The sequence below is a fragment of the Pyxicephalus adspersus genome, chromosome 3 (assembly GCF_032062135.1).
Source record: "Pyxicephalus adspersus chromosome 3, UCB_Pads_2.0, whole genome shotgun sequence".
Lineage (NCBI taxonomy): Eukaryota > Metazoa > Chordata > Amphibia > Anura > Pyxicephalidae > Pyxicephalus > Pyxicephalus adspersus.
In genome coordinates, this window is record NC_092860.1 from 64610878 (window position 1) to 64633404 (window position 22527).

The 22527-nt window shown below is 41.5% G+C and overlaps 2 protein-coding genes and 1 long non-coding RNA gene across 3 annotated transcripts in view; 1 reads left to right on the forward strand and 2 right to left on the reverse strand.

The window, feature by feature from the left end:
* On the reverse strand, positions 1–1136 carry LOC140327732 (uncharacterized; the record flags this gene model as incomplete). The annotated part of the gene is given in 1 exon segment (XM_072407085.1): positions 1–1136. A coding segment is annotated over 1 exon segment (1098 nt), but the record flags the coding sequence as incomplete, so codon positions are not given.
* A 411-nt stretch (positions 1137–1547) lies between these two features.
* On the reverse strand, positions 1548–7844 carry LOC140326410 (uncharacterized). The gene is made up of 3 exons (XR_011919867.1): positions 7704–7844; positions 4272–4376; positions 1548–3057 (listed from the first exon to the last, which is right to left on the reverse strand). It is a non-coding gene; the product is annotated as an uncharacterized lncRNA (long non-coding RNA).
* The window catches only part of DOHH (deoxyhypusine hydroxylase), a 30018-nt gene continuing 15082 nt past the window's right edge, over positions 7592–22527 (forward strand). Inside the window, exons 1-2 of the mRNA XM_072404966.1 lie at positions 7592–7913; positions 20576–20652. Coding sequence (XP_072261067.1) covers positions 7637–7913; positions 20576–20652 — 354 coding nt within the window. The 5' untranslated portion in view covers positions 7592–7636. The remainder of the gene's footprint in view (positions 7914–20575; positions 20653–22527) is intronic.

Here is a 22527-nt window from a genome sequence, read left to right on the forward strand (position 1 = left end):
TATCCTTCCATCAACAGGATAAGACTCAGAATTCAAGCCCCACAGCTCCATCTGTCCTGTAGACTGAAGGGGTACGCTGCTCAGATATTTTTCATAAAAGGAGCGGTAAATAAGTGTGACTTGAGATCCAGTGTCAAACAAAGCTGGAGTAGTATGCCCATTAACAGTGACTTCAACAATAGATTTAGCTCCTATGACAGGCCCTCTTAACTTTGGTTTAAATTTTTTCCATTTGCGTTTGTGTTTCTGAACAGGGAAAGTTACACTCTGAACTGTCCCTCCATGGTTCTCATGACACTGACGACTAGAATGGCCACTCCGGCCACACCTGAAACATTTTCTGTAATCCCTCGGTGGGACCGCTGGACTACCCACTGAATGTTTGATGCGCTGGGGTACAGCTTGTTCTACTTTATTAGAGCCCGGGGATACATCCTCTTTGATGACACTCTTTGCTTTCTTAGGGGTACTAAACAGAATGTCTGCCTCCTGTTTCTTCACCATCTTCAGTAAATCATGAAGAGGCATTATCTTGTCAGATAACACTACCTTGAGAACTTGTGGAAGAGGATGATGAGGTAGCAAACCTCTTACTAGCTGACTGGTTCTCATAGAATCCACTTCAGAAGGGCATATAGCGGTATGATATACAAGTCGGTACAGAAGTAACTGTAGTCTATTAATGAAACAGGAAATGTCCTCTCCTTCTTTCTGATGTGTCATACGGTAATCAGCAACCATTTGTTCAAGGTCATAAAATGGCCCAAAATGATCAGAAAGTACCTCTATGTAGTCGGCTGCACTTGCACCCTCATGAGTATCCCTATACAAACGGATTAATTCTGCAGCCGGGGACTGCAGACTTTCTGTGACACGCTGTCTTTTCCCTTCTTCTGAACAAGTCCACTCCTTCAGGCACTGAAGAGTGTGTTCTTTCCATATCTCAAAACCCTCTTCCCCTTGGGGCACAGGGACAATACCAGAAAATATTTTTAACTTCCTATAATGTGCTGCCTGAAGGCCTTGTGCTAACATCTCAGTGAGTTTGGTAAGAGTACAAATTGCATTATCATTGTATAGACTACCATCACTATCCATGCTGTCAGGATAAGCAGGTGACCCTAGTTATTCCTTTACATGCACCTGCTGGGGAGGTAAAGAAGGTAAGTACCTTCTCCTAGGTGCAGATTGAGGGCACCACTGTGCATTGTGTTTCCCTTCCATTGCTGTTTCCTACTACGATCTCAGCAGTGCCTCCAAATGTAGCCCTGTTATGGGGGGGTCATGTAAATGACTCCCACAAACCAGGCTATGGCGCTAACCTGTAGATAACAGAGAGGATCCTGAGCCTTCGCTATGTGGAAGAGTGGGGATACTAATAAAGTTGGCAGTGCCTCCACCCAGGACAGGGTCTCTGTTAGCAGAGGGGCTCCCTTCCTGGGACATTAACCAGAAATAATAACAGTAATATGAAACAACATCCGAGGAACCACTACACCCAGCATACAACATTAACCATTGCAGGTAAATGAACACACAGGTTGGAGTATTTGTAAGCTGTATATCTCAAAACAGTAATAACAATATATACCATCAATAAACAGCAATGAATACACGTAACAAGCACATAGCAGAGTCCTGAGGAGAGTTGTGCACAAATATACCCGGGTATATATACAGTCTTTAACCACAAATACCTCCAGTAATGATCAGTGTCAGGATGAGTTGCAGAGGCCTCTGGAGTTGATTGTAGCAAAGATGTCCTGATGAGATGATCTTGAAAACAGCAGCAAGAAGATCCTCCAACCGGCAATTGGGCTGTGTATGCTGTGATCCCGGATTGCAGGGATGCAGGCAATGTCTCTGGAGTTCAGGAACAATCTGTCTGCGCTACCACTTAGACCCTAGCAATCACACTAATATACCAATGCAACCGGACCTCTGCTACCTATGGGCCATCGGATGCCTAACCTATGCTAGATGTAACTAGACAGAGGGTGCAGATCAGCAAAGATAACTGAAAAGGGCAGAGCACATATATATTTGTGTATATAGCTGATACACTGACTGTAGGGATATCCCAAAGTGATCTCTGATAAGATATCACATATACCCCATTAATACAGAGGGAATTATTATAATAATGCACTACACACAGACAAGGCAGTCAGTGTGTTCTGGAAGGGATGCAGGCACCTATCCTGGCTGAGCACATGTTCTCATCTCTATCCCTGTACCTCCTGCATTTCTCTAAATCCTGATGGGGTTTCCCAGGCCACTATCAGGGGCAGGAAAACTTCAACAACTTTATTTGCTATTTACAAAGTTACAACTCAGCAAACAGATAGAAAAAAGCAGACCCCTACATAACATTGTCCAGTCAAAAGCATTTGAGCACAAGTTTGTGAAATGTGCCCACTCCCTATTAGGAGCCTTTCGCCTCTCGCATACAGTATACATCACTTTTACTGGAGCTAGGGGAATGGGCAAGTACTGGAATGGAAAAGGATGTAAAATGTGGGCTGGACAATCACTCTTTTGGTTAGGGTTCTCTCCTGTGTCATTGTTTGTATTTTGTCTGTCATTTTATTCATAAACCTCCATTTATTGTACAGCACTGCATAACATGTTGGTGCTTCAATTATAAAGTCTAATAACAATATTGAGTCAAAATAATCTATTTATAGATAAAGTGTTAAAAGCAGATCTGAAATGTAATATTTGGATATTTATTATTATATTAATACATTGCTGGCACCAAAAAAAAAAGTGTAATGTTTTTTTTGAATTTGGTAATTTACTAACATTTCATACCGATTTTTGCATGCCTTCCACAACCTGTTTATTGCCTCTGCAAGGGTGACTGACAGGCAATCCTGCAACCTCCTGAAATATCCTATGAGGCTGCAGGATTCAACAAAAGCCAATTCACACTGCACATGCTGGAGATTTGGAATTGGGTCATTTGCGTTTATGAAACCCACTCTGACGAAGAGGCTCCCAATCTTACTCACGCTCAAAACGAGGCCAGGAGCTAATGCCACATCATCAGGGGAGCTGGAAGAGACAAGGAGAAAAGATGGAGACACAACAGCAGCTAACATTTTACTTCTCATTTTTTAAATGCAGGCTGTAGTTTTTAACCTGTGGTGTCATGCTAAGTCTACTCTAATAAATGATTGATTCTGTTCTGGGACATGGTAACTTCTATGCAAAAGCACAGCAGTTATGTTACTCTGACTCAGCAGTTCTGATGTAGATGCTAATGGCTAACGTTAGAGTATGTATAGACAATGAAGCATTGAAAGGGTTCAGTTTGGCCGGCAAGTCCACCATATTGTGCAAATATACCGTGAATTCTTGCACATTATGATACCTTTCACATTTGTGGTGGAAAATTGCATGTTTAGCTGCTCCTAGGCAAATATCAATTTGTTGGAATTTGCCCAGAAGCTGCATTACCATAGGTCAGTTTATTTGTTCACGTTGCCCTTACGTTTGTGTTTTTTTCTCCGGGAAGGAGGAAAAGCAACCACACTGCCAGAAACAAAATGTCACTTGCAGGAACTGTGCCCCAACACAACTACGTGCACATGAATCCACAAAATAGTTTCCAACTTTTTGGTTCAATAGGAGTGCAGATGGGAGTACAGTTTAGCTTGCTATACAACGCTACAGTGAACCTCAAGTCTGAAATTACCCTAAGGAAAAGCTCCAAGGGGCCCAAAATTAATAACAATTTTCTTGCGTTTTAGTTCCACATTAGGGGGTCAATTTATAAAGCAGTGAATCTGACATTCCCCGGTAAAGTGTTTGTCTAGGTCCATTTATTTCAATGGCAGAAATTGCTTCTCTGCAGGGAATGTTAGATTCACTGCTTCATAGACTCCTAGGTAAATGTTCTTCCTCCTAGTTTATTGCTTTTCAATTCCTTGTGAAGGATGAAACCCTTTCTTCTGAGTCCTAAAGTGGAGCACAATGCACATTTGTAAAGCTCACCACTGGGCTATAAAAAAATATGCATTTCTGCTTATGCAATCGGTGGCAATATTGCTCATTGGGGCTCATTCTTTTTGCACCAGTGCATTTTGTTTAAGCCTGTTGTAATAAAAGGTCCATTCAAATTTGTGTGCTGCTGGTGCATTACAACAAATGAGAACTGCAGTGTGTTTTAGTTTTAAAAGAGTCACTAAAACCCACTTCTTCAAAGTAGCCCACCAATCTTCATCTATTACTGAAAGCAGAACTCTCATGAAAAAAAAAACACTTACCTTTACAGGTGGAAAGCCATTGATTCCTCTGCAATCCTGATCTAAGCGGTCCCACACCATCTTCTTCCTTTTTTTCATGACATCACCTGATCTAGCACTGTAGGACTGCAAAGTAAAACAACATGATATAAAAGGATTAGCCACCCTTTTATATATATTTAAAGTGTAAAAAAGAAAGGGTGAAAAAAAAAAAAAAAAATCAGAATTTTTACTTCACATTAAAGGGTTGTCTACCATTTTGGCTATATTCCCTCTAATATCTTAGAACAGATCCAACCTGTAAATTAACCTGGCCACATACCTATTAAACATTGCCACAACAAATATTTAGGTAAATCACCAAGTAATGGGACTGTTAAGGCCAACAATTATCCAGAGAAAATTTTTATATATAGTAAAATTCACTGTATTATATAACTTAAAACATATTAAATTTAAAAATACATATCAAACGAAATTAAAAACCTTCATTACATACATATTTCTCCTATTGGGGTTTTCAATTGAAAACCTCAAAAGGAGTTTTTTGTAAGTAAGGTTTTTAATTTTGCCATCTTCGGTCTTCTCGGCACGTCACCCTATCTCGCACTGCACAGGTGCGAGATCAGGGTGACCTAACCTGCTGTAAAAGGGGGACATATAAGTAGAGAAAGAAGAAAAGAAAGAGGTTTTGGGCCTATAAATGTTTTTGAAGAAAAATTGGTGTATTTAAACACAATTAGTGAAGCAAACAAGTACAAGCAAGTCAATACCCCATACCTGTTTAACAATTCACAGCATTGCCTATACGTACGTATTTTTATCAATACAATAGATTTAGGTGAAAATGATGCAGGGGACCGTGCTTAAGCTGTGTTAAATCTAACGCGTTTTGCCACGAATGGGCTTCCTCATGGGATATGATAATAAGCAAGCTTAACGGTCTATAAATGTACATAGGGATTAAATATTGAAAAGAATAAAAAGGGAATATATTTTTACAAAACAGATCAGTGGTATATAGGTATGTCAAAAAATAATTAAACATAGTGTCATTGGAACAAACAATAACATTTCTTATCAGAGAAAGTTATGGTAATTAGATTGGATTAAACATATGTCACTGAAGCAGTAAATAAAGTATAACCTGATCATCTCAGTAGTCATAGGTGATGTATATATCCAAATTTTGTAAATGTATAAGAGAATTAGTAATTTACTAATACAACAGAAGGATATGTGATATAATCACATTTTTACTTAGGTAGCTGATATGAAAAGGGTTGTGAAAGTGCAGTAATGGAATTAGTGACATATAAGCAAAAGTTTAGTTGAAGTTGAGGCTGTATCTAGATAGAAATGGGTATATTAAGGTGCGTACACACTTCCAATTTTTAGCGTTCAAAACGAACGACGAACGATCGATTGGGCAAAAAATAGTTCGTAAAAAAGTAACCAACGACGCCGACGAACGAGGAAAGTCGTTGGAAACGAACGACCGGACCGGCGGATCGGATTGGACGACGATCGTTGAACATCGTTCGTGTGTACGGTCGTTCGGTGATCGTCCATGGTCTGAGCATGTGTAATGAACGAACGTTCGTTCACTTTCCTGTCATGCACATAGTTTCTCTATCGCTCAAACGATCGTATCTATTGTGTGTACAATATCTACGAACGATCGTGTCGTTATCTCTATGTGCAGGATCGGTGCTATACGATCGTTCGTAGATATCGTGCAGGATCGTTCGTCGTTCGTTTTCCAACGATAATAATTGGAAGTGTGTACGTAGCTTTAGTGATAAAGATAACACTATACAAAGGTTGGATAAGATGGTTAATTATTGAAGGGTACATACACACTTCGAATACTCCAATCAATCTTAGATCTGGATGGGGGGATATAGGTGGCCCCAAACGCATAGATAATGTCATCCAATAGTGCATTAGAAAAAATCAAGAGCAAGGACAGGCTATTAGCTTTCCAGTTCCCAAAACAATATAATAAATGTAGTAAATGAAGCTAGTCTAAAAGAAGGGTGTGGGGTAAATTAATCAGTTTAAATGTTAATGGCTAAAGATAGGGGGTAGCAGACAATTGATTTCTATGGACATGCCAAAAGAGGACCAAAGACCCAAAGAGTAAATGATATAATCAGTAAGTAACAAAATTACCTGAGACCAGGAGTTGTAAATAATTACACAGATGTTGAAAGTATCATAAAGCTCCAAAATAGTTGGATACTCTGGGTGTAAGTAATAATAATGTTGGTATAAGTACTTGAAATTAGGTCAGGACAGATCCATAAACATAAAGTAGGTCCTACCTGAAATCTAAAATATGTTTAATTATTTTTTTACATACCTATATACCACTGATCTGAGCTTGCTTATTATCATATCCCTGAGGAAGCCCATTCGTGGCAAATTTGTGTTGGATTCAACACAGCTTAAGCACAATCCCCTGCATCATTTTCCCCTAAATCTATTGTATTGCTAGAAATAGGTATGTATAGGCACTAAGTTACCCACATGCTGTGCATTGTTAAACAGGTATGGGGTATTGACTTGTTTGCTTCACTAATTGTGTTTAAGTACACCGATTTTTCTTCAAAAACATTTGTGAGCCCAAAACCTCTTTTTTTTCTTCTTCTCCACTTATATATCTAATCAAGGCTAACTAAAAAGGTGGCTCAACTTCGACTGCAAAATCCTAGTAAGGGGAACACACCTCCTTTATCACTTTTCTTGCTGTAAAGGGAGACAAAAAGAGAGCTGATCTCAATGCACTTACTTGAAATCAGCATCTCTTTTCCTTAATAGAAAAAATTCCCCTTCTGCGCATGTCAGAGAATAGGGCATGTGCAGAAGGAGCACCCAGAGCCTCCCGGGATGTGCGTCGTCGGTATCCCTGGAGGCCCTGTGCTCCCATTCAGTGTTTATTGCTGCAGCAATCAAGACTAAAGGGGAGGTGCTGAACATTTTTTTTTTTAAAAGGGTGATGCACTTTAAAAAATAATTAAAATTTTTGCTTTACATATAGGGGTTTTCTACCCTTTTATGTAAAGTGAAAATGTTGAGTTTAGGTCTGCTTTAACAAAATGAACAGGTGTAACAGGTGGTCATATGTCTTCATGTGTAATTCCACTACCAACTACCAACCAGGTGTATTATAACCTACGAGTATTTACACAACCTATGAAGTTGCCTATAAATCTGAAACGTCTTACAGGCTCACTCCAAGAACAGGAAATTAAAAAAATCGCCACCAGAAAATGTATTCACTTCACACACGTACACTGCGTACATGTACTTCCGGTGCCCTCCCTAGTCTTCCTCTTTGCAGTTTATGTCATCTTTCATCGCCCCTACACTCTTCCTTTAACATGGCGCCTTCAGAAACAGACATTGATAACGTGGGTCAGGTGTTGGTGGACACAAGCCGGCCCTTACCGGTGCGGTTCCGGGCGCTATTCACGCTTCGTAACATCGGGGGTCCGAATGCCGTGGAGTGGATCGGCCGTGGATTTGGTGATGAATCGGCGTTACTTAAGCATGAGCTGGCGTACTGCCTGGGGCAGATGAGGGACCGCAGCGCTATTCCCGTATTGAGTTCTGTACTAAGAGACCACACCCAGGAACCTATGGTCCGGCACGAGGCAGGTGAGAGCTGCCCACCCTGAGATGTCACAGCTGTAACAGTCTTACACTGACATGTCTTACACACATTTTATATATGACAAAATCTTTCTTTATTAGGTTGACAGAACTCTCTCTGGAAGCCAAATTCTCTGTTCAGTCAGTTTAATTTTAGGGGATTTGCCTCCAGTGTTCTTTCAAATCGTCCTATCTGCTGTTATGTTCATGTGTGTTTTCTATTTGCGCTTGTGGGATTTGGCCTTAGACAGTTTTGGCCATGCCTAACCCATACATTTTTTATGCCCTAAGTAAACATGGATCAAAAATGTGGATGTGAGTGTGATCTGCAGGGCTTTATCTTCAAAAAAAAGACTACCCTCTGTCTTGACCTTAAACTAACCACCCATAGCGCAACAAAACTGTGTTCCTATATGGTTTTGGGCACTGCATTAGGGTGGGATATTCACTTGGATGGGCTGCTTAAAGCAGAACAGTGGACCTACGCTACTTGCAAGAGACCATAAAGTGTGTGGCCCTGTGCTGTAGCAAAACGAGTTCAGAAGGTGCATTGGAGTGCCATTAACCTCACTGGCGGTCTGATTATAAAAGTAATTTTGAATGTCTAGGCAGAACATTGTTTAAATTTTCGTGCTCGGTCACACTCCTAGCCCCCCACACGCTTACACATTCCATTGATCACGCGGATGCCAGGCGCACATCGCTTGAGGACGCCATGGGCTCGTCAGGACTTTGTAAGTCCTTTATAATGCCACCCTGAGTGTGGCTTGGGGTTACCGCCCACCAATCTTCATCTGTTACTTAAAGCAGAACGGTCAAAAAAAAAAAAAACTTTTACAGGTGGAAAGCCATTGATTCCTCTGCAATCTGGGTCCAAGCAGTCCCACACCATCCTCTTCCTTCTTTTTGTGGAATCACCTGATCTAGCACTGCGCAGGTATGCGTATGCATCCCAGGAGGCCGCGGGTTTCCTTTCAGTCCTCAGTAAAGGAAAAGATGGAAGGGGTTATCCGCTCAAAGTAAAAAACAAATATGGATTAGCCACCCTTTTATATAATGTAAAAAATCGAATGATCTGCTTTAACCCTTCAATAATTTGCGGCTGTTCTATAGCCGCTTCCTATTGTAAACTACTCTTCTCCACCTCTTAAAGAGGAAGTAAATGCCAAATCCCCCCAAAACACAAAAAATCTAATTACCTTCAATCCTGCAGGGGAGTTCGATCCATCAGGAGGTCTCTTTCATCAACATTCGTCTTTGGGCCTGTGCTCTTCTTCCTGGTTCTTGTTTCTATGTCACCCGACCCTTGCGCAAGATCGGGTGATGTAGGTTGGAAAAAAACTTGCCGATCTCACTGCGAGATGCTCGGGCATGCGCAGAAGGAGCACACAAGAGCCTCCTGGGATGCGTGACGTAGGTATTCCGTGGAGGCTTTGCGCTCCCATTCATTCTCGATTCTCACGCCCCTTTTTTTTTCTTTTTTTTTTTTTGAAAGGTGTTGCACTTAAAAAAAAAAACATGCTACATGGTTGTCTAGCATTGTGTTTTTCAACCAGGGTTCTTTCAGAGTTTGTTAAAGTTACTTGAGCAAAGTGCAAGTTGTGACTCTCAGATACCACTGACACCATTGGTCATTTTGGCTACATTCCCACTAATATCTTAGAACGGATCCAACCGTAAAATGGTTTTAACCTGGCCACACCTCTATAAAACATTACCACAACATATATTTAGGTAAATCAACAAGTAATGGGACTTTTAAGGCCAGCAATCATCCAGAGGTTATTTTTACATATAGTAAAATTCACTGTGTTAACTTAAAACATATTTAATTTAAAAAGACATAGAGAAACAAAATAAAAACCTTCATTACATACATGATTACCCTATTGGGGTTTTCAATCGAAAACATTTACAAAATTTCTTCATTGTTGATGGGTTCTGCTGATTTAGCCTATGATATTTAACCTGCGCAGGGCTAGGAATCTCATTCGGGTGTCTAATGAGTAAGTCCAGGCACTACTTGTCTATTTGTGGGGGGTGCAGGCTGTATATAGGAGGGGAATGTGTTATCAATGTGGGCACGTGCGCCGTTGAATTGGTTTTCAGGCAGGGCATGTCTCTTGTATGCTCAAAGTAGTATCTTAGATAGCCTGGGCAGGGTGTGCGTGGCGTACCACCAGGATGGTGCTAAGCGGGGAATAAGTAGCTTGCGGTTCATCATAAATCACAAGCAGTAGTCTGGGCGTCCCAGGTGTTTCCAGTGTACACTGATAGGTCACCAAGGTGCGTATATACGCACCACCTGGGATGTCCAAGCATTTCCACAGTTAGGTCCATAATATTTGAACAGAGACAACTTTTTTCTAATTTTGGTTCTGCCCCTTGGACAAATTAAAAAGCTGAAAAGGAAATGTTCATTTCTAATACTTGGTTGAAAACTCTTTGCTGGAAATAACAGCCTATAGTCTTGGACATCACCAGATGCTGTGTTTCCTCCTTTTTGTTTCAATCATTTTTACTGAGTTTTCAGAGAGAAAAAAAAAAAAAAACCAGGGAAACATAACAAAAAGAATCAGGTATACAACATATCAAACATAACAGTGTAGGCTTCGTATTAACAGACATCTAGTACCAGGAAGCTGCATATACCCAACAAATATGACAAAAAACATAATAGTCTTAAGGGGATCATATCGTACATAATAAACCTGTACAAAAACAGCTACATATCCGCTAGCGGAAGCGTATGGCACAGGGTGTAAACCAATAGTCTTAAACAACAGATAAAATAAAAACAAAGACATACACATTTAACAAAGCAGCCCGGGGGAGAAGGGGGCGATGGGAGGGGGGAATGGGAGGGGGTAGGTGAATGCCGATTGATACAAAAATAATATTAATAAAAAAAAAGATATATATTAACCCTCAATACCGGGGTTGTGTTCCAGCCTATAAGCCTGGAAACTAAATAAAATATGTATGGAATCGGGGAGAGTCTTTAAACCAGTCCTAAATGGACCAGGTAATTCTAAATTGTTCCATTCTATCATCGTCCTCCGCGACCAACATCTCCATATGGCGGATTTTTTCAAGTTCAGAGACCCAATTGGCTATAGAAGGAGCAGCAGATTGCTTCCACAATCTCGGAATAGTGGCCCTTGCTGCCGTAAGAAAATGACATAGGACCCCACCTTTTGATGGTTTTGAGTGAACCCGGAACCATGGATAAAAGGGCTTTTTTGGGAGTATTGGTTATGTTGGACCCAGTGCTGTCATTATACACCTGAATAATCGTGTCCCAGAAGCGATATATAGGCGGACACTCCCACCATATATGGATCATTGTCCCCTTGTGTAAGTGGCATCACCAAAAGCGATCAGATTGTGTAGGGGAGATTCTATGGAGATCCACAGGGCAATAATACCACCTGGATAGGATTTTGTAGTTAACCTCTTGAGCTCTAAAGGTTAAGGCCAACCTATGCGTTAGGGTAAATGATTTTTCCCAATCATCCGCAGTTATGAGTCCAGTCATTTCCCTCTCCCAATATCTAGTGTATATAGGTGCAGAGGGCTCAGAGTCCTGAACAATTAGCTCGTACAACCTGGACACAACATGAGAGGGGCGGTCAGGCGAGCCAACCAACTGCTCGAAAGCCGTTAAACTTCTATATAGGAATGATAAGTCAGTAAACGAAGCTACAATGATGTTGACAGTTGCCTGTATGAAAACCAAGAAAACAACTTGCTTCTGTTTGGGAGATCCAGGGAGGCCAGTGGGGGAACCCGTCCATTATGTAATATACTCCTAAGATGACGGCTGTCCGAGGCAGGCCACGATAAAAATATGGAGGTTCCCATTGCCGGGGGGGAACGCTGGATTATCAAAAAGGGGTGTCATGGGTCCTGGATTAGTCGAAAATTTGCCCGCTCTGAGGAGGATATCCCAATTATGTAATAAATCAAATGTAAGTGGTAGTAGAGGGTGGGCCGGCCGTATCAACGACCGGTCCACCCATGGCCGGGACCGAAGACTAACTGGAGATAGGCAATCTTCCAGCTGTACCCATTCCTTCATCTCCCTGTTGTGAAACCAGTCTATCAAACGCACTAAAACCGATGCCCTATAATAGGAAATAACATCTGGTGCCCCTGCACCTCCTCTACTTTTGGCCCTGGACGGTACTAAATGCCAGTCTAGGGCGTTTCTGTTGCCATATAAATTTTAAAAATAACCTATGAATTTTACGAAGATATGCGGTTGGCAAGAATATGGGGACCGATTGAAAAAGATATAACAGTCTAGGGATTATATCCATCTTAAGGGTGTTTATACGGGTGAACCAGGAGAGAGGCAAGGAATCATATTTCTGAATGTCAGATTGAAGTTTACTGTACATTGAGGAATAATTAAGGGAGAACAATTTGGAGGGATCCTATGGGACCATTATACCCAGATATTTAATAGCATCAGAGCAAATCCGGAAAGGCACATTAGAAGTCGTAGCTGACATTTGAGTAGAGTCCAAGGTAACATTAAGAATTTCAGATTTGGAATAATTGACCTTGAAATTACTATGTATACCAAATTCATCAAGTTCCCTCAGGATGGAAGGTATCGAGATATGAAATCTTATATTGTGTATCACCCACCTGGATCCCTTTTACATCTGGATAGTGGCGCAAGGCCACAGCCAAATGTTCCATATTTAAGGCATAAAGTAAAGGGGAGAGAGGGCACCCCTGCCTCGTGCCATTCTTGATTTGAAAAGAATCGGAGAGAGTGCCATTAACCCGCACCCGAGCTCTGGGTTAGGAGTACAATGCTGCGATTCTAGAAACCATGCAGGGGCCCAGGCCCACCTGACGTAACGCCAAGTACATAAACTGCCAACTAACCCTGTCAAAGGCTTTTTCAGCGTCTATTGACAGTAAGCACGCAGGGGTGCCTGAGGATTTAGCAAATTGGGTCAGCAGGAGAGTCTTAATAGTATTATCCCTGGCTTCCCTTTCATAAATAAACGCTGTTTGATCCTTATGGATCAATGATGGCATATGTGGGAACAATCTATTGGCAATCAACTTGGAAAAAATGTTTGCATCCACATTAATCAATGATATAGGTCTATAATTAGAGCAAACCGTATGGTCTGTGCCAGGCTTGGAAAGAACTGTAATATGCGCTTCCAAGCTTTGTGATGGGAACGGCAGAAACGGAAGAAAACACTTTGGTCATGAAGGGGACAAGATTAGAGGCGTGGAGCTTATAGAACCGTGGAGTGAATCCATCTGGCCCCGGGCTTTTTCCGGTCGGGGTGGCCTGCATGGCAGCAGATACCTCCTCCGTAAACGGGGATTCCAATTGAGAAATCACCTCAGAATTTAAAGTTGGAAGGGCTGTTTTTGTTAAGTATTCCTGTAGAGAGGAAGGAGTAGCTGGAGCAGGGCATAGTTGATAGAGCTCCGCATAATATTTATAAAAAGTTTGCAGAATCTCTTTGGGGATAGATGTCAGCCTGCCATCGGGAGTGTGTATGGACGGGATATATGTGGTGGATGTGCGCAGGTGAAGACCCCTCGCCAGTAGTCTGCCACATTTATCTCCATATTGGTAGATCAATTTACGGAAACGATCCCTGTGGCGTTGGTGGGCCAGGTCGTACAGTTTCAAGAGATGGGTTCTAGCAGCAGTCAATTCTAAAAATACAGCAGGGACCATGTTTTGTTTATGTAGGCGTTCCAGAGAGCAGATTTTATCGGATGTACAAGCTATATCCTGTGTTCTGATCTTTTTAAGCCTAGTGCCTTGTTGTATTAGAACCCCTCGAACAACTGCTTTCATAGCCTCCCACTGCATGGGAAGGGGAGTGGGGTCCAAGGCGTGATCTCCAATAAAATTGGTTATCGCATCCAGAGCCGCATTTGCACAGAGGGAGTCTTTAAACAAAGAGTCATTGCATCTCCATGTCCATTCTCTAGGGCCCATATGGGGAATCTGAAATGAGAGGGACACTGAGGAGTGGTCGGACCAGGGGCAGGACTCTATAGAAGCAATTGGACACCAATCAAGTATGGAATGGCTCGCCAGGATATAATCTATGTGAGAATACATATTGTGCGGGTGGGAGAAAAAGGTATAGTCTTTGGTAGTGGGGTGCAGAGTGCGCCACATATCCATTATTCTAAAATCGTTCAATTTAGAACGAAGCGAGTTCAATTTGGAATACAAGATCGGGGTTTTCCCTGATGAAGTATCTATGCGGGGATCCAAAACACAATTAAAGTCCCCACCCACAAGAATAGAACCCTCGGCAAACCCTTTCAGTAACTCCAAATATTGAGAAAGGGCCCTTGTGGGTTGGTGATTGGGAGCATAGAAAGAAGCCAATGTAAATTTCTTATCCCAGAGAGAAATTTTTAAAAACAAATACCTGCCCTGAGAATCATAGCGAGAATCTAGTATCTGTACTGGTAGTGATTTATGAAAGGCTATAGAAATCTCTTAGTTCTAGATTCAGGATTGGAGCTATGGTACCACAGGGGATAATAGCGATTGTGGAGAGAGGGAAGTTTAGTGGTCTGGAAGTGGGTCTCCTGGAGGAGTAAGATATTCACCCGTGCTTTGTGTTGAGCATATAACAATTAAGAGCGTTTGTTCGGGCTGTTTGGACCCTTTGCATTAAGGGTACGAATTTTCAAAGCATTTGCTGGAGTATGTACCGAGGACATTAAGGGGGAGGGGCACGGGAAGGGGCACCAGACGGGCGAGGCGGGCTAAAACCTCGACCGTGGGGTGAAAAAACTAAAGCGGGACCCCAAAGGTCCCAAATCACTGCCCAAAAAGGCAGTAGGCCTATGTGGGGAAGTGTCTGCGAGCGGCGGGGGAAGGCAAACAAGCAATCCGAGACAAACATGTGGTTCCCGCCTGGGGGAACCCGCAAAACCATAAATAATGTATAAAGGAAGAACAAACTCTTAGCATTTGCCCAATACACTAAACAATTAGAGATAACATCCCGGATCCCATAATAGGGCCAACTAGGGAGGCGAGAGCAGTACAGCTCGTGCGCCCCCCCGTGGGCCCTAGATATAATCAACCATAGCATCTAAAGAGCATTCAAGAATAGCAATCTAACTAACAGCAGAATCTGCAGCTATAAATATTAGAGAAATAACGCTCAGTATAGCTACCAGTACATGGAAAGTCCCACTGTGGAGGAAAAACGTCTTGCACAAGATCGGATGTAGTCCGGTTATGCTTGGCAGCATAGGCAAGGCTCCAATCAGCTATCCAATTATCAGCAGAATCTGTAGCAATAAACACTGGATAAATATCACACAATATAGCTACCAATATATGGAAAGTCCCACCGTGAAGGAGAAATGTCTTGCACAAAAAACATAAAGTCTCCCTTCAAAGGTAGGCTGCGCTCTCGTCCAAGCACAGCCGGCGGTAGAGTAGGTTGACATCAGAAGTAGTCCGGTGATGCTTGGTAGCACAGGAATAGCAAGGTTCTATGCAGAACCGGATGGTTCTCTCGGTAAGGCACAGCAGGTGAGAAAGCAAGTTGAGGTCAGAAATATTCCAGTGGTGTTGAGTAGCCCAAGAAACATAGAAAATATTAGGATGGCTGATAAAAATTTCCAGGAACAATGTTGAAAAAACACAAAGAGAAAAATGTTAATGGCAGGTAGAGGTTCCAAGTACAGTGCTAGAGGAGTCCCGAGATCCAGGTGAAATTGTTGGCAAAGCCGAAGCAACTGGCTAGGTCGTGGAATGAGGAGGAGGCGAGAGATGACCCGCGGAGGTGCCTGGAGGACTGTCAGAAGGAAGTTGAGAGGGAACTTGTGATGGCACTGGTTTGTTGTTGAGAAGTGAAGGCGCTGTAGGCCATTGGGGTAATAGGATATCCGGAAGATGCAGATCTCGTACGATATGGGACAGGTCCGATGGTTCGCGAAGAACAAGAGTTCTACCTCCCGATCGGATAATGAGATGAAAGGGGAAACCCCCATCTATATGGGATGTTCCGTTCACGAAGAACTGTTAAAAGCGGTTTAAGAGCCCTGCGAAGATCCAGAGTATGTTTAGATAGATCAGGCAGCAATTGTATCCGTGCCCCAGCGTATTCAATATTTTAAGATTCTCTAGCTTTTTTCATAATATCTTCCTTGGTTCTAAAAAAATGGATCTGACAGATAAGATCTCTAGGGCGTTGCGGATTCGTACTGCGTGGGCCCAGGGTTCTTTGTATCCGATCTATCTCTATATCAACATCAGATGGAACAGCAAGAAGCTTAGCAAATATAGAGTAGGCCGCTGTGGGCAATTCTGAATTCGGTACAGTTTCAGGTAAACCTCGTATACGTATATTATTCCGCCTGTTGCGGTTTTCAGCATCATCATGCAACAGATACAACATATTAATTTGGGCTTAATGGCGTTCCAGTATATCCGCGGGGAAGAAGCTGGAGATTCCTCCGGAGGAGGAATCGCCCCCTCCGGAGCGTGCCTTTTGTGCCCCCTTAGTCTTGGGACCCATAATGATAAAAAAAGAGGCGCTGCAGCGCGAGAAAAAGTAATTCCCCCAGGCGGGACACGGAGCTCGGATCCCCAGCGTCCTACTCCGCCGCCATCAGGACACGCCCCCCGTGTTTCCTCCTTTTTAATGCTCTGCCAGGCCTTTACTGCAGCAGCTTTCAGTTGCTCTTTGTATGTGGCCCTTTCTGTCCAAAGTTTAGTCTTCAACAAGTGAAATGCATGCTCAATTGGGTTCAGATCAGGTGAGTGACATGGCCATTCAAGAATATTCCACTTCTTTGCTTTGCAGTGCCATTGGCAGCCATGAACGCCCAGGCCATAACACTGCCTCCACCATGTTTTACAGATGATGTGGTATGCTTTGTATCATGAGCTGTTCCATACGCCTTCTCCATACTTTTTCTTGCCATCATTCTGGTAAAGGTTGATCTTGGTTTCATCTGTCCAAAGAATGTTTTTCCAGAACTGTGATGGCTTTTTTAGATGTTTTTTTTTAGCAAAGTCCAATCTAGCTTTTCTATTCTTGAGGCTTATGAGTGGCTTGTACCTTGCAGTGCACCCTCTGTATTTACTTTCATGCAGTCTTCTCTTTATGGTAGACTTGGATATCGATATCGAGTGTTGTTCACTTGGTTGGCTGTTGTGAAGGGGTTTCTCTTCACCATGGAAATGATTCACCAGTTCACCAGTGCTTTGTTTCTTTCTCACGATGTATCAAAATGTAGATTTTGCCACTCCTAATATTGTAGCAATTTCTTGGATGGGTTTTTTTCTGTTTTTGCAGCTTAAGGATGGCTTGTTTCACCTGCATAGAGAACTCCTTTGACCGCATGTTGTCTGTTCACAGCAAAATCTTCCACATACAAGCCCCCCTCAAATCAACTCCAGGCCTTTTATCTGCTTAATTGATAATGACATAACGAAGGACTTGCTCACACCAGCCCATGAAATAGCCTTTGAGTCAGTTGTCCAATTACTTTTGAGCCCCTGAAATGAAGTGATTGAGTGAAAAAAAGGCTTTAGTTCCTCACATTTTTATGCAATCTTTTTGTTCAACCCACTGAATTAAAGCTGAAGCTCTGCAGTTCAACTACATCTGAGTTGTTTCATTTAAAATTAATTGTGGTAATGTACAGAACCAAAATTTGAAAAGTTGTCTCTGTTCAAATATTTATGGCCCTAACTGTATATATTCAGGGCAGTAAAGAGGAAGAAGTCAGTCAGAGGACAGGAATAGGCAGACACAAGAGTGGAGAGCAAACTGGGGGATAGGTGACAGATAACCTAAACATAGAAGGAAATTTACAGAAGTTTATTTATAGAACTTGGTGGGTTTATCAAAAGCAGGGAAAGGATTATACCGTATTTTTCGGACTATAAGACGCACTTTTTCTTCCCCAAAACTGGGGGGGAAAAGTGGGTGCGTCTTATACACCGAATACATGTTAAATATAACAGTAATTAAAAAAAATCATACTCACCCGATCCCGCGATCCTGTGGGCTTCTTCTTCAGAGTGATTAGAAGGGGATACATTGACACAGAGTGATTTTTTAGTATTTTGTTCAGAATCTTTTTTTTCTAGGTTTTTCTCCTTCAAAATTGGGTGCGTCTTATAGGCCGGAGCGTCCTATAGTCCGAAAAATACGGTAATTTAAATGATTACGGCAAAATTTTATTACAATGGGAACTGGTTTTGCGTACATTTAAAATATGGTATAATTTATAAGGGATAAAGAAACAAGTTTTGATTACTTGAAGAGGATACAAGAAAGCAATTTAAATAATTGAATATGTATTCGATTACACTGCTGATATGTGAGACTGGGATTGATTATACAAGTGTATTTTTAATGGAAGTTAAAGCGTACCTAAACTCAGAAATTTCACTTTACATAAAAGGTCAAACAACCCTTTATGTAAAATAAAAATTCCCTGCTCTTTTGTGAAGAAATATACTGCCTTCCTGGAACTGACTAAGTATATTCTAAGTGTCTTTAAAACACTGTACGGTGGATAATTTGTGATTAAATATTTCTGTATCTCAACGAAAACCAGTTTGTTTGCTTCACCTCCAATATTTAATTATTATTATTATTATTTTAAAAGAACCACATTGTTAAAAATTTACAAATTTTCACATGGAAGGATAATTTGCTGATATGCAAATGCAGATGGGTTGTTGATGGGATACTGTGCAATGTATGTACAATCACGGCCAGAAATATTGGCACCCTTGCATTTGTCAGAAAATGCATCACTTTTCCCTGAAATTTGTTGCAATTACAAATACTTTGGTATTGTCACTGTGATTTATTTTGTTGGCTCTGGAAGAACACAAAAAAAAGAGAAAAAGCAGAGAGCAAAAAATTCGCACACAACAAAATTATTGGCACCCTAACTTAATACCTGGTAGCAAACCCTTTAGTAGAAATAACTGATGTTAAACGCTTTCTGTAACAATCAGTGAGTCTTTTATATCTCTACTGGAATTTTGGACCACTCTTCCTTTGCCAGCTGCTCTAGGTCTCGCCTAAATTAAGCAACAATCGAAAAAGAAGAGAGAGAAGAGTAGGGGTGTATTTAGGCACAAAGCAATTACATATTTAAAGGTAATTTACAATTCATAAAGCATATTTTAGTAGACCTTGACCCTCATTCCTGCATGGGGTGCAAAAAGGTCTTAGTACTAAATAAAGCTCTTCACCTAATGTTAAAAAATACATACAAAACAATAAGGAAATGAAGCATATTTAAAGCGTACCTAAACTCAAACATTTTCTCTTTACTTAAAAGGGTAGACAACCCTTATATGTAAAGCAAAAATGTTATTTATTTTTTGTTTTTTAAAGTGCAACACCCCTTTTTAAAAAAAAAAAAAAAAAAAAAAGGCGAGCAGCACCACCATTTTAAGTCTTTATCGCCACGACTCAATAGGAGCGTTGAGCCTCCCGGGATACCTATGTCACCTATTCTGGGAGGCTCTGGGTGCTCCTTCTGCACATGGCCAATCTCAGGCATGCGCAGAAGCCTCATTTTTTTTTCCACTAGGAGGAAAGAGATGCCGATCCCATGCAGGTGCAGTAGGATTGGCCCGCCATCTTCTCTTCTTCTCTCTTCTCTTTTTCCTGGTTCTTCTTCCTACGTCACTTGACCCAGGCACGAAATTGGAGGACGTAGGATGAAAAAAAAGTTGCCTATCTTACTGCGCACCCATTCATTCTCGATCGCCTAGGCGGTCGAGAATTAGGGGGTGGTGCTGACCTTTTTCCTATTTAAAAAAATAAAAAAAAAATAATTTTCATTCAAAATTAAAAGGGTTGTCTTTAGTTTAGGTGCGCTTTAAAACACCATGGCCTGCCCCCACCTCCCCCCCCATCTCCACCCCACTGATGTGTATCCGGCAGCAAAGACGACACCTTTCATGGATGCAAGAATGATTAGTTTAGGACCTGTCATCGCAGCTGGTAAGTATGTGTGCCAAATTTTGCAAGTATACAGTTCATACTTATTCATTATGGCAGAGGCTCACAATTCATTACCGAGTTTAGTTGCAATGTAACCTTCCTGGCGGTATTCCCGAGTGTGGCTCAGGGTGAATTTTCCATACCAAAAGCTCGGGGATACCGCTGAGCCACACTCGGGGTGGAATTTCCGGGGAAGTTGAAGCTCCTACCTTGTTCCAGCGGCGTCTGTCAGCAGTGCCTGCGGCATCCTCCGGCGATGTCCGGCGTCTTCTTTTCCTGACGATCCTGGCTGAGCATCTGTGCAAGCTGGCGATGCTCAGCCGGCATCTGCGTCACCAGCGTGTGAACGTTGGGAACGCGAGGCCAGGGGGAGCAGATGCCAGGTAGGCATCTGCTCGCCAGTGTGTGCCTGGGAGACGGGACCGGGCAGGAAATTTAAAATAATGAGGATTTTTAAAAATTTACCGCTTTTGCATTTAAAAATCCTCATTAATCATACCACCAGGGTGCTTAAGGCAGAAAAAAGACATTGTCTGGTTTAGGTGTTTTATTCTTGATTCCAACTATTTTAGCCATTCGTCATACAACGTTTTATAAACAAGTTTTCATAAATAAGTCATAACTTATTTTTTTTTTCCCTTGCCTTTTACTCATTAGGAGAAGCTTTAGGTGCTATTGGAGATCCTGAAATGCTGGAACTTCTAAAAGAATATAGCAAGGACCCTGTTATTGAGGTAACTGTCTTTTAGTATAAAACTGTCATTTGTAATACTGTATATTATTTTATCAAGTATTCCCTATTTTGTATAAATTTTGTTCTTATGTGGTTTGCGTGCAGTTTTTTTTTTAATTGTTGCTTTGTAACCAATAAGGATACTTGGGGTGGAAATCTAAATGCAATAATCCTTTTCCTGACATTAGTATACAGTGTAAGATCTGCTCTCTATTGTAGACATCTGTATTTTAGGTAGTGTCTTAAGATATTGTTTCTATGTGACCGCAATAAGGTAGTTTATGAATTCAAAAATTTAAAAAAAAAAAAAAAAAAAACATTTTTCTTTTATATAAAATAGGAAAATCACCCTTTATATAATGTTAAATGTGGTGATGTTTTAAGAGCATTGTGCAAGATGGAGCAGGAAAGCCAGTGTCCCCCTCTCCTTGCAGCCCCCCAAAAAAACTGTGAAATGACAGCATTAGCAGCACAGTGAGATAGCTGTGTGTAAAGGCTGCATCTCATATTTTGCGTTCTAACAACTCACTGTGAACAAACCTTCATATCTGCTAAACTGTTGGTCGTAAGGACTTGAAAGTTTTTTCAGGGTACACCTCATAGCTACTAGTAACCTTTAAAGAGTTTCAAGATATGGGACTCACGAGTTAAAAAACCTGTGAAAATTAAACTTTGGGTTTGCTGTTTCAAAGGTGAGTGCATCTAGGAGCCCAAATTTGAAAATGCAAATTGGGGACCTTTGGGTCTACTCACGTAGCAATGAGCATTAGAGTGGGGCCACTAAGGTATACAAGTGGGGGACACATGTATAAACTCATCCTAAATTTTCATCACCATGGCATCATTATAACATAAAAAAACTGCCCATCAAAAGGCCCTACCCTGTTACACATAACTGTCCACTTTTCTACCTTGAACCCTAATTTCTCGAGAACAGAGTGGTGCAGGTAAACAAGGTGCAAGTGGGGGACACTCCCCAACTTTTCATCATCATGGCATCATTATAACATAAAAAAACTGCCCATCAAAAGGCCCTACCCTGTTACACATAACTGTCCACTTTTCTACCTTGAACCCTAATTTCTCGAGAACAGAGTGGTGCAGGTAAACAAGGTGCAAGTGGGGGACACTCCCCAACTTTTCATCATCATGGCATCATTACAACATCAACTTTACCCATCAAAACGCATCTGTTACATATGACTGTACCCTTCCAGTACTTGAACCCAAATTTAGTTTTGATAGGCATAGTTTTGAAATTTTAGGTAATGTTATCCCAGTCTTCAACCCATGCATTTTTTAAGCCAGTTGGAAAGAAATTGTAGGTGGGTGGCAGCCCTTGTATTGTGACCCAACACTTCAGTAACCACCCAAAAACAGCCGGGTGGTTATTGAAAATGCTGTGTGGTGCGCCCAGCTAAAAGTGGCAGGTGAGAACTACAGTTATCCATAGACTTTTCCCACACATATTTAGTTTTATACACCTCCCATTCCAGAGAAATTGGGGTTCAAGTGTTAGAAGTGGGCAGTAATGCAAAACGGGAGTGGATTTTGATGGTGAAGTTTTTTGTTCTGACAATGCCATTGTAAAAAAAAATTTAGGGGGTGGGGTGGGTGTTTGCTTTTTTAATTAGGGACTCTTGCACATTTGCTTTTGTGGTTACTATTAGCTATGAGGATCCCCTATGTATAATTAAAATTTCAATTTGTTACAACATAAGGTTTAGAAGATATGAAGGTTTCTACACAGAGAGTTGTAAGGCTGCAGAATATTACATGCAGCATACACACACACACACACACACACACATCCCACTGTGCTACCCATGACGTCATTACACACGCCCGCTCGGGTGGGTACAGACAGCTTTTTTTT